Here is a 12,697-nt window from a genome sequence, read left to right on the forward strand (position 1 = left end):
TTGAGTGATATCTCACACATAAACACACACACACACACACACACACACACACACACTTTCCAGCCTGGCCCAGCAAAACAACAAACTGGGCTGCCTCCGAATGCAGCACTTGTCCTGAGTCAAGGAGGGTCAGCTGCTCTCTCAACACTCCCTCTGCAGTCCATCTGCTCCTGGCCCAGACCCAGGGTCACAGGCGGGCCAGGTGGCTGCATGCCTCCCAGGGTGGCCCTGGCAGGCTCAGACATGACCCTAGAGTATCTCAGGTCCAGGGGGCAGGAGAGGCCAGGGTGCTTCCAACACTTACCCATCGGTCTAAGCCTATACTCAGCCGGGGGACCCGCCCCAAATTTCCTTTAAAAGGAACCCAAATCTCCATGACAAGGCTAAGGCCAGGCTTGCCTCAGAGGGCAATCACTAACCCAATACTGGGTGTTCCATCTGAGCAGAAAAGGGTCCTTTACTAGTTGGATAATCTTGGGTAAGTAACTTAACCTTTCTGAACCCTAAGTCTCCCCATCTGAAAAATGGGGACAGTAAGAGTCTTCCTCACATGATCACAAAGATTAAACAAGAGAACGTGTAACTAAAGAGCCGGGCTTCTTAAACTTCAATATGCATCGAAATCAGGATCTCTTTAAAATGTAGATTTTGACTCCACAGGTCTAGGGTGGGGCCTGAGATTCGGCATTTCTAACTTCAGAGGTGATACCAGGCAACGCTGTTGGTCCATGGACCATTTGAGTAGTGAGGATATAGGACAGTCAACACATAGTCAATATTCAGTAAAAGAAAGCCATATTACCATCGTTTCTATGAGGATCATGGCAGCATTAATGCTAGGAGTGCAGAAGCAGTCCCGAGGCCGCCACCTGCCCATCCAGGTGGCTCTTGGCCTGATGACTCATCATCTCCCCCATTCCTCCTTCTTTCTCCTGGCTGTACTATCAGGATCTGGGGCGCCTGTGTGCACAGGAATGTTGCCTTAAAGTCCTCCGTTTTTCCTGTATAGGAACTAATGGGAGGGGTTCAGGGGAGACGGATGGGGCCCCCTGAGAGGAGACCTGGAGTGAGGGGAACAGATGGGAGACCATGGCCAACTCATTTCCTCCCTGGGGCCTCAGTCTCCTTCCACCTTGGAACTAAGCAGCTGCGTACGCGTTCTGTGTGGCTGCCTACAGGCCAGGTGGCCGAGCCCCCAGCAGACCGCTGCCTACGCCCCCGGGCAGCACCTCGCCGGTCTCAGCATCCAGGCAATGCATGGTGGCCTTCAGGGGTCCCCCCCAGCTCTGAGGCTGCCAGCACACAAGAGTGCTCCGAGGCTACTGGGGGGTCAGGGAGGCTTGGAGCATTGGCCTGCCACACTCAGCACTAAGATTCTGAGGAAGGTCCCCTGATGTGGGAAAATCCCAAACCCAGGAGTCACCTCGACACCATCTCTCCCTTTTCCCCTTGGGTTCCTGGCGCTTGCCCGCTTCTCCACCTCTGCTGCCACCTCATTACAGCCGCCCTCCTCTCCACCACGCCTGCAGCAACGCCTAACCCGGCTTCCCAGCCCCTCGGTTCCACTCTGGGAACCAGAGAGCAAAGTGATTTTTTCAAAACACAAAGCAGATCATGTCACCTGCCCCCCGCCCTCCCCCCCGCCGGAGGGTGTCCTCAAAGTCCTGCCCTGGTCCCGTCAGCTCTCACACCCTTCTTCCTTGCTCTCTCACTGCAGCCTTACTGGTTTCCGTCAGGTCTCTGGGTGCCCTGCTCCCTCCCACCCAGGAGCCTCTGTACCTGTTTTCACTCCCTCCCACACCACCCCTCACCTGGTGAACCCCCAGTCATCCTTCCGCTTCCGTGGAACAGGCCGGGCTGCCTGGGGTTTCCCTGGTCACAGTTCCTCAGAGAACCGTGTTTATTTTCTCTTAGAGAAGCTATCTCCCTGTATAATCACACGCCTTTCAGTGTGAGTTTCTCATTAACGTCTGTCTTTCCAGCGGACTTTGAGGTCCTTGAAGGCAAGAACCAGGATTTTGTTCATGACGGTTTGCCCAGATCCTGACACACACACACAATGAATGTTTCATATACACCTACTGACTGACTGAAGAAGGAACTCTGGAGAACAAACGGAAGTGGAGACAGGGAAACACCAAAGTGAAAGCAAACCCTCAAGGGTTAAGAGCGGCCTTGGAACTATGGCTCCATCCCACCAGGCGCGAAGGACTGCAGCTTACTGCCAGTCGTGGTGGGGTCCCAAGAATCAGCACATGGCGGGGGGTGGAGCGTATAGGCTCCCAGTTTCCGCTCTGGAATACCTGGTCTTTTTAGCGGGAGGGATGGGGTCTCTTCTCCCTTTCCTCCTCAGTTTCCCTCCACTCCGGCCCCTTGAACACTCCCGCCCAGTGTCAGGACCTACCCACAAGGCACTCAGGTGAGGCCAGACGCCCTGGGCAGTTCCGGGCTAGCCTGCCCCGAGCCCCACTGCAGAATAAAAGGAGACAGCAGAAGGGCACACCAACTTTGAAGCCAAGACGGAATGCATCCTGGATCTACCACTTACGGGCTCGGAGGCCCTGACCAAGTCACTTCATCTCGCTAAGCGGCAGGTTTTTCCTGCCTTAAAATGAGGATAACAATACCTCTTGAAGAAGATTGTTTGGAGAACTAAAACAGCGAATACGGAGTACCTTAAAAAGCGCTTTGCACATAATGGGAACATCATAAATATTAGTTGAATAATAAATGAATGAAATATATATATATTTTAATTTGGAAATCTCCTTTCTGGAAATGCTCTCAATCCTGCACGTATATTGGGTTTAGATCCATGCAAAATAAGTTATGCCAATTAATCGATTTACTCGTTCCATCAGACGCACTTGGAAGACTTTTTGAATTAAAATGCACATATGCAAAACAACCTGGCAGGGCCCCGGGAGGATCAAATGTGATAATATATGAGGAAGCGCTCTGTAAACTGTGAAGCCCCATACAAATGCTAGTTGTCCTCATTACTAACATGTTTACAGCTCGGTTGGCCCTAAAATCACTGGCTTAACCTGAAAGAGAAAAGTAGGCAATTTTCCAGGACTCCAGGGCAAGACCAGAAAGTCTGGAGAGGAAGGGGTCTGGGCCGGGGCAGCGAACTGGCCACCCCCCTCCGCCCCACCCCCACCCTGCTCAGTCACAACCACACTTGAATTGAGTCAGCTGAACGGTGGTGGGTTCGAAACATCTGTGCTGGGGCAGGCTAACTGGGGTTTCAGGGCTCCGAGGGCATCCACTGCCTGGAGCACCCAGGCCAGGGGCTACACACGCAGTCCCCGGGAGCTGCAGGGCTTGTAGAAGAGGAAGCAGGCCACGTGAGGGCTGAAGGAAACTGAGGCTCACAACCAGCCTATGAAGGGGTGGGGGGGGTCGGGCAGGGGGACAGCCATCACCCCAGTCCTGCAACTGTTGGCGTCCTATAAATCCACTGTTGCCAGATCTAGCTTTTTTTTTTTTTTTTCCACGAGAAGCCAAAACTCCAGATTTTTATGTGAAATTTCTTGATTTTTAAATACTGGCAACTAATTTTTGAAAATGTTTAAAACACTACATGGGCCAAATAAAACATGTGTGCAGGCTGCAGCCAGCCAGCAGACTCCGGGGTACAGCCTTGGCAAGTAGACCTCCAGCTCCCGTGCCTCCTGGGGCCTGCTGGCCCCCAGTCTCTAACCCTTGGGAGAATCCTGGGGATCCCAGAAGAGGCTGCCCCTTGCGCCCAGGACTCACTCTCTTCTGCAGGGGCTCCTCGGCCATCCTTGGGGGTGCAGCAGCCATTCTCCACGGCTCTGGAGGCTTCGGGCGGGGTCTCAGCCGCACCCTCTCCCTCTGCTGGGGCCCCGCCCTTCTGCCCTCCAGCAGGGCTCCCCTCCTCTGGCTGGGGCTCACTCCGCTTCTCCAAGTCCCCGTTGGGTAACAGCTCTGAGGAGCCTGAGTCCTGGGCCATGGACGGGGACTTGGAGGTCACTGCAGGGTCCTTTGGCGTGTCACTGCTTTCCACCTGGAAAGATGAAGAAACAGGAGGGGCCAATTAGATCAGTGGCCTTGCCTCTTTTGGATCACTAACCCCTCTGAAGTTCCGGTCAAAGTTATGCACCCGTTGTCCAGAAAACCTTGTTCACATTAAGTGTCCACACAAGCAAATACACACACAATTCTGCTCTCAGTTTTAAGGGATCTCTGGGCCTGACTCCCTGAAGTCAACAGGTTTGTGGACTCGAGCATAAGAAGCAGAAGAATGCAGGCAGGTCTGTCAGCCTCGTTTCAATGCCCAAGCTGTGACCCACGGCAGCTAGCACCCCCACTCCCTGAGGTGACATAGGGCCTCCGAGCCTACTCTGAAGCCCCTATTAAAAACAAACGTTCCTCTATACATAAGTGGGGAAAGAAATACATATATATGTAAGTGAAAACAAACATTCTGGGGTGCCTGCCTGGCTCAGTGGGCAGAGCATGCAACTCTTGATCTCAGGGTTATGAGTTCAAGCCTCACACTGGGCTTACTTAAAAAAAAAAAAAAACATTCTTCACACTATCCCTACTTCAAATCAGGACCCCTCCTCCGAAGACTCTAGTGCCACCAATCAATTCTGGTAACTTTGGGCTGATCTGACTTTTGCCAGATCCCTCCGGCTTTCCTTTTGGCCTCTCAAGGCCCAGACCCAAACAGGGACTAGCTGCGCATTGGAGCAAAAGGGTCAAAGGAGGCCTCCCAAATAAGCATTCTGTTGGGCCCCAAAGCCCAGCACAGTTCTTTCCTTCAGCTCTGGACCCCCTGTCTCTCCGGCACCCTGACCCTGGAGATCCACAGCCCCCACAAGCAGTTTGCAGCGTCCACAGTAAGCGCCCCCTGGCATGTGGTCTCACGTTCCCCTTCCAGAAGGAAATGTATCCCTTCATCCCCAAGAGTCTAAGAACAGAACTTGCTACAGTTCCAGGTAATAAGAATCACATCAAGGGTAATCCTCTAACTGTCCTTTGTAAATGCCACTGCCTGGTGGGCAAGGCTCCTTCTCACCATGACCATCCTTTAGAGCTGCTCAACCTCCCTGAGGAGGCTCACAGAGAATTGCTCAAGGTCACACACTCTGTAAGGACAGAGTGAGGGCATGAGAGCCTGGGGAACACTCTGTCCTCGGCCCTGCGGGGGGCAAGTAGGCTAGAGCATCTCAGAGGAATGGAGGTGCTCTCTTGCGGAGGAAGAGGCAAGCGTCCCCTGTGCTCACGCCCATGGGCACAGGGCTGCCCTCAGCAATCCCACCCGGCTCCATCCATGGAATGCCTCTGGGAAGGGCAGACACGTGGCTAGCCTGCCACCCCAGCAAGGCGCTGCTCAGGAGGGTGCCTCGGCTGCTCCACCTATTTTGGTCGTGGTGACCAAAAATGAGTCATGGTGAAAAGTTAAAGCTCCTTTTTCAATTCCCCACCTCCGAAATCATAGGTAAACCCTTATTAACAGTTTGGTGAGGATCCTTTCTAGACTTTGTTTCTGTGTCTACAATCATCTGTGAGTTACATGTTTACACACATGGAATCACACGCACAGCCAGATCCAGAATTTTTTTTTCTAATAGGGTGTCTTGCTACTCAGTGTTCTATAACTTGCTTTTTCACTTAACAAGCATAGTGGGCATCACTCCATACCCGTGCATATGGATCTGTCTCCTATTTCACAGCTGCTCAACATTCTATTGAATGGATGCTCCATAATTTATTCAAACAGTTCCCTAATAGTGGGCCTTTGGGCCGATTTGCTTTTTGCTGCAATGAACCCCGTGCACTTACAGTTCCGTGCGCCTGCATATGTCTATAGATCGCGGTCCCAGGGGTGGGCTGGCTGGTGGAGGGCCTGCCTAGGTGTGAGTAGACAGGCCAAATTCCCTCCAAAGAGGTGTACCCCTCGGGCACACCCTGACAGCCTCAGAGCGCGCTGGGCTCCCTCCCACACAGCCCGGCAATCTCCAAGGCTGCTTCTGCTCTAAGGTCTATATCCTCAACTCTGAGCCCACTGCTGTCTGCTGAGGAACCCCCAGGGTGGCAAATAGGGACAAGGGCCTTGGGGACAAAAATAAAGAAATAAAAACAAAATAAAAACCAGAGTCTTCCCTGGACAAGGTTCCAGGCACACAGAGCAGCCTAAGGACGAGCAGAGGGACTTGCCAAGCTGTTTTCCTGGCTGAGTGGGGCAGCCTGGGGCAGGCCTGCTTCCAGGAAGGGAAGCTCCCAGGGAAAGCTGCAAAGGTGTGCAGTCCTCGGCGGGTGGGGGTGGGGGCTGGAGCAAGAGAAGGAGGCAAGAAGTCCTCTGTTGGCCTAGCCTTGGGCACAGAGGGCTGAAGGCAGCAGGGCCAGGAGGTCAGACACAGGAATGCGAGTGAGCAAGTAAGCCCTGTCTTTCTCCTTAGCTTCCATCCCTGAGTGTTGGGACACACTCTGTCCAGGACTGAGATGGCCTTTCCCACCTCCCAGGTCAAGCCGACAGGGTTCCCTGGCCTAGAACGCCCCTCCCTGGTAGAAATCATCTCACCTCTAGACAGCCCAAACAGAGTGGGGCATGCCCAGGCCCCCACAGCCACCCCGATGTCCAGCTGTGCTGGGCATCACAGAGCTCTGATCGTGCCTCTGCCAGGGAGGTGGGCTGGGGAATTCAGGTCAGAGTCAAGCTCTTACCACGGCCGTGTCCTTTTACCTTCTGGCCACTTGCTGCCCCAAAGACACCTCAAGTTGGAGCAGGCTTCCAGCCCACAAAGCTGCTTGAGACAACTCTGCTGTCACTAACTTCCTGCCTGGGGACCACATGGCCTCCTCTCACCCTGGGACTCACTTCCTGTTGATTGCCAGCTCCATAGCAGAGAGAGCCAGGAGTATCTGCTCTGACCCCCCACGTGCTCTCATCAAGCATCCCTCCCAGGCCGGCCCTGGAGGACCCCAGGCTGCAGCAGCGTGAGGCCCACACCCCTTCCAGAGGTGGGCGAATGAGGGGAAGGGAAGTGCTCTGCACAGCCCCCGCCAGGGTTAGCTCAGCATGCCGAAATCCCCCCGATCCCCCCAGGCCTCACCTCCTCTCCTCCCAACTGAGCCACCCTCTCTGGTTCTAGATGACCCTGTGTTAGCCAAAGTTCTGGGATCGGGGAAGCTGCTGACTCCCGCCCAGGCCAGCCCTTGATCCAACTGACCCCTCAAGAACCCCCCCACCCTGGGGTGACTGGCTGGCTCAGTCGGTGGAGCATGTGACCATGATCTCCAGCTTGTAAGTTTGAGCCCCACATTGGGTATAGAGATTACTTAAAAATGAAATCTTAAGGGGCGCCTGGGTGGCTCAGTCATTAAGCATCTGCCTTCAGCTCAGGTCGTGATCCCAGGGTCCTGGGATCGAGCCCCGCATCAGGCTCCCTGATCGGCGGGAAGCCTGCTTCTTCCTCTCCCACTCCCCCTGCTTGTGTTCCCTCTCTCGCTCTGCCCAATAAATAAATAAAAAATCTTAAAAAAAAAAAAAGAAGAAGAAGAAAGAAAGAAAAGACCCACACACCCCCTCCGCCCCACCCCAGCCAGGAGTGGACCTTCACTGGCTCCCTCTCTGGGGCCCAGGCAACTGAGCAGGTTGAATCCACGTATAAGAAACCACTGAGAGGGAAGAAGGAGGTCCACAGGCAAACGGACTGAAGCAACTGTCCAAATCTCTTAGAGGGGCTGGGTGCACCCTGAAAGGGGCATCTTTGATGAGAAGAACAGCCTAATCCACACCTGGAAGCCACTAGGAGAGCCAGGCCTGCACCCTTCTGCCCCCACCTCTCAGCCACCTCCTGTCCCCCATCACCCTTGGCTTGTCCACTCCTGGAGTCAGGGACTTTGCTTTCTCAGGCTAGACTCAGGGCGCTCAGTATCCAAAACTGATTCCTGAATGCCAAGCCTCGCTTAAGACTCAGAACATCCCGCACGTGTGAGTAGAGGGAGTTTCAACTTAGTTGCACATCAGAAGTAACTGTTTAAAATTCTGTTTTTGTTTGCTTGTATTTTACAGTTGCCTTCAAAGGAGAGACAATATACCCTGAGATACTCATTTTTCCCTGCGGGGGAGGGGGAGCAGCAGAAGCCCCTAGTCCTTCTAGAAGCACCACCAGCAGCTGAAGTTGACAATTCCAACTTCCTCTGCTTCTCACCTGGGAGGCTGGCGGAGGGGGCGGGCAGCAGAGGTCTCCCCTGGAAGTGGGGGGCTGAGGGGGCAACAGATTTGGGTAAAGTCTGATCCTATTGCCCTCTGTGCGCCTACCCATGTCCGGTTTGCCCCATTCTGGATCTTCAGACCCTGCCCACCACCTCCTGGGGGCCCTCAGAATTCGCTGCCCTTTGCCTCCTGTCCAGGCAAGGCCCTCCATCCCAGGACAGCTGCTTCCTGCTTCTCTGCTGCCAGCCACCCCCACCTCGGGCTTCCCCCCTGGGAGCGGCTTCTTCCAAGCTGGTGAAGGCCGTGCTTCTCCCCTGGAGGCAGTTTTGCTTTGACTGTGTGTCTGAGACACTTCTGGTGGTCACGCTGGGGTGGGGAGACTGCTGGCTTCCAGTGGGTAGGGGTTGGGGATGCTGCTGAACCCCGCACTAGAACAGGGCAGTGACCACAATGAAGAACTATTCGGCCCAAGATGTCAAGAGTGCTGCTGTTGAAAAACCCCGGGCTGAAGGTCGGCGCACTGACCAGAGACTGCCTCTCTCTAAGAACCTTTTTTAAAAAAAATTTTTTTAAAACTTAAAAAAATATATTGTGGTAAAATATACATAACATAATATTTACCATTTTAACCATTTCCAAGTGTACAATTGAGTGGCATTAAGTATATCCATATTGTACAACCGTCACCACCATCCACCTTCAGAACTTTTTTGTCACCTCAGACTGAAACTCTGTCCCCACTAAATAGTAACTCCCCATTCCCCCCGGCCCCCGGTCCCTGGTCACCACTACTCTGCTTTCTGTCTTCTCGGGAACGTCTGGAAGTCTGCCTGTCTCTTACACACACACTCACCCCTGGGAGGGAGGCATTTGTGCTAGGCCCCGCCCCCCAGCCCCCCAGCGAAGGAGTGGGGGTAAAGTCCGCTCCAGTGGTCACCGAACCCCCAGCCCACTGCAGGCATGGCTTGTTCACAGAGCTTTTCACACCCTATCTCATTACAGCACTCCTGCTCTTAGGCTGCACCTCATTACTCACTGCGTGTCTCCCTCCTAGACTTGTGAGCTTTGCCTTACTTATTTATTTTTTTTTTTTAATTTATCTCCCTTCCAACCACTCCACCTACAGCTCAAAGCACAGCACCTGGCATAAATATGCGTATACAATTAATAAATGTAATTATCACGTTTGTCCCGATGTGTAGTGCTACCCTCACTTTTCTGAGGGAAAAGGCTCCAAGGCTTGCCTCAAGTTACACACCTTCTAAGTGGTAAAGCTTCCAGAATGACCCAGGTACAAAAGAGTCATTTGAAAGCTGGCTCCCTCTTTGGGTTGAGTCTCTGGAAAAACCCAACCTCAAATCCCAAGGGTTCCAAGGAGGAAAAGGAGGCTTTGATGTGCCTAAGCAGGGCCAGGCTGTTTCCCTGGCAGCAGCCACTGCAGGGACAAGCCGAAGGCAAAGCGAGGAGCAACCCTCGGCAGTGAACCTGTCCAGGCCCCAGCCCCTGTCCTCCTCCCCCTTTGCTGGAAGTCTGGACCAGGCCCCAGAACTCCCACCCCTCCCTCTCCAGGTGAGGCCTGGTCTCCCAAAGTGGGGCAGAGTGCTGAAGCTCCAAATAAGGAAGTGATTTTTGAGAGGCCCTTTATTATAATAATAATAATAATAATATTTACACATAAAAAATTAAAACCTGGCAAAAAAGAGATGAGGGAAACGATACAAAGGAGACAAGGCCCAGCCATGTGTGGTCAGAGGAGCCCATCGGCTGGGGACGGCCAGGGCACAGGGACCAGCTGTCCAGGACCAGCTGCGTGCAGGCTCCCCTGGGCCCAGGTGTGGAGGGGGCAGGCCAGGGCCCGGCCTCGCTCACTGGCAGCCCCTGGAGGTCAGAGCCAGGGTCCCAGGCTGGCTCTGGGCACCTGCCTCGCTCTCCCCTGCGGTGCTGGGGGCCAGGGGCTGCGGCTGGAAGCGGCCTTCTCTGCTGCACCCCAGCGCAGCGCTGGGGATGGAGGCCCAGAGGCCGGCAGATGTGGGGCGCCCCCCCCCCCACGGTACCACCATTGTGCCTTTAAGGCCCGTGGCGGCACTCAGCTCCGTGCCAGCCGGGAACCCTGGCATCCGGCCAGCCTTGGCCTCTTGATTAAAGACACCCAGTCGCACGCACAGACACACAGGGGTGCGCCACCTCCTGGAGACACAGTCCGGGAGATGGGCAGGGATGCGGCGGAGCCATGTCAACAGTCCCCCTCTCCTTGCAACTGCAGGCCCATCAGCCCCCGACCAAGGCCTGGATTTTCCCAGGTTGACTCCAGCTTCAGGAAACAGCCTGTCCCACAAACACTGGCGCTGGGCCCATGCCTCCCCCATCCCCTCTGCTCCGGGCCTTCCTGCAGCCCCTTCTGCTGGCAGCCCGGCATCCGACTGGCCGGAAGTGGCCTTGAGGCAGGGAGAGCAGGAGAGGTCCACCCTGTGCCAGCTCCCAAGAGAGGTCCTCAAAGCCTCCCTGCTCAGCCTTCCTGGGGTGAATGGAGTCAGGCTCCAAGACTTTGGAACTAGGACCTCTGAATTCCTTTTCCCTGGTGGAGCAGCTAAAAGGGCCACCAGGGGGATGAAGGGACAGTAAGACCAGAAGCCAAAGAGGGCCAACTTTGGAAAGCCTGGGCATGCTCTCTGGGTCTCACCATTTCCCTCGCCACTTGGGCGGGGAGCTGCCTTCCCTCCCTCCTCCCAGAGATCTGTCTACCACGTGTGTGTGTGCCAGAGACAGACAGACAGACAGACACTGATTCTAGGAGAGAACTTTGGGGCCCGGCAGAGCCTCAGAGGTCACGCAGTCCGTGCCGCTGCTGGCCATGGCAGGGACGCAAGAACGAGCACGCCTGGTGGTGGCCAAGCCGCTCGGGGTTCCGCTTCCAGCTGGGACACCTGTCCACCTGGAAGAGGGCCTGGCTGTGCTCTTTGAAGTCAACCTCAAAGGATTTCAGGATGAGCTGAAGGCTCCCTCTAAAAAGCCATTATGTACAGGAGATCCATACATTTAAGTAAATCTCTTTTGAAGTGATTTCTATTTTCAACCTCTACCATCCATGCCTGGGGTGTGGTAAGAAGGAAACCCACCATGGGAAATGGGGCTTTCTTTTCTATGCTTCACGTACCTTTCTAAAGCTTCAAATGGGTATCTCCCCACCCCGCCGCGCCCCCACTGGGGTGCACTCCCCCTGCCCCACCCCACAACGTGAATTCATAGCTTTAATCATATCCCCTCTAGCTTCTGTCTCTCCGGACTGGAGAGCCATAATCTCTTTCGTCTGTCCTCACTTGGCAGCACTGCCTTTCCCTTGATCAAACTAGCTGCCCGGCTCTGGAGCTTTTCCAATTCAGTTCTATCTTTCTCGAGGTGGCAGGACCAAAAGGCCCCAATTCTCTAGGCGAGGATGATGAAAGGAAAGCAGCGACACCAGCTCTGTCCAGATGCACCTGCCAGTGAGTCCCTCCGCACAGGAGTGGCGCCGGCGCAGCTTGGGCTCTAGAGAAGGCTGCAGGCTCCTAGGAAGCCCAGGGAGGCCAGACCCGGGGGAGTGAGTGACTTCCCTGGAGGTGGCCCTGGAATGTGTGACCCCAAGGAAGGGAACAGGGAGGGATGAAAAGCAAGGGGGAGTCTTTGGAAAAACAAAATGGAGATGCTGGGATTTCACTGAGATGCTCCCCTACTAAGTAAGACCAGCTATCTAGAGTGGCCTCTGCAAGGGCTGTTGCCAAATCTGCTCTCTTGCAGAAGTCTCCCTCCGTCTCTGACAGTAACACTGATGCCATCCCTGGGGCCTGAAACATCTCCTTCCTCCCCTTGCTCTCCCCGGTCCGCGGCAGCCAGCGGCGGGGGCCCTGCCGATTCTGTCCCCCGCTGCCTCCCCCCAGCAGGCTCTGGGGGTGTTTTCTGGCACCACCCCACCCCACCCCACCCTGCCCTACCTCCCTGCATCCTCTCGTGCTCGACCCACCATGCTCACGGATGCCAGGCCCAGCTTCCCAAAACAGGACTCCCATCACTTCACGCCCCCCATCCCCTCAGAAACCTTCCAGATAAACACATTTCTGAGATGATAAAGCATAAACCCCTCAGGCCGCCTGCAAACGACCTCTGCAACCCAGGACTAACGTGTCCCTCCCCCGGTGCACATTCCTCCCTCCACACCTTCGTTCTGGAAGGTCCCAGGTAGGAAAGTCTCCCACTTTGCCCTGGACTTCGAAACATGACCTCCCGCCCCCCTCCCCCCAACACACACACACACAACATGTCTTTGGCACTTGAAGACCAGCCCAGCAGCCGGCCTCTCGGTACTGGATGCCATTGGTGAGTGCTGCTGACCAGTCAGGTGCAGGAATGGGCAGATGAATCTGCAGGGCACAGTTACAAGAGAGGTCTCTAACCTCGTAAGACGTGTGACAGACCTGTTTTCCTCACACCTTCAAACACGTGAGCAGAGGGGGGCCAGCAGTGTCCATG

General features: G+C 54.8%; 1 protein-coding gene across 1 annotated transcript in view; it reads right to left on the bottom strand.

Annotated features, from left to right (window-relative positions):
* Window positions 1–1,172: 1,172 nt before the first annotated feature.
* Window positions 1,173–12,697, bottom strand: part of LOC123326009 (DNA (cytosine-5)-methyltransferase 3A-like) — a gene marked incomplete at its 5' end in the record, with an annotated part of 29,972 nt that continues 18,447 nt past the window's right edge. The window contains 2 exons of the mRNA XM_044918862.1: window positions 1,173–1,292; window positions 3,707–4,033. Of these exons, the coding sequence (XP_044774797.1) occupies window positions 1,173–1,292; window positions 3,707–4,033 (447 nt within the window). The remainder of the gene's footprint in view (window positions 1,293–3,706; window positions 4,034–12,697) is intronic.

Source organism: Neomonachus schauinslandi, chromosome 10 (assembly GCF_002201575.2).
Source record: "Neomonachus schauinslandi chromosome 10, ASM220157v2, whole genome shotgun sequence".
In the NCBI taxonomy this organism is placed as follows: domain Eukaryota; kingdom Metazoa; phylum Chordata; class Mammalia; order Carnivora; family Phocidae; genus Neomonachus; species Neomonachus schauinslandi.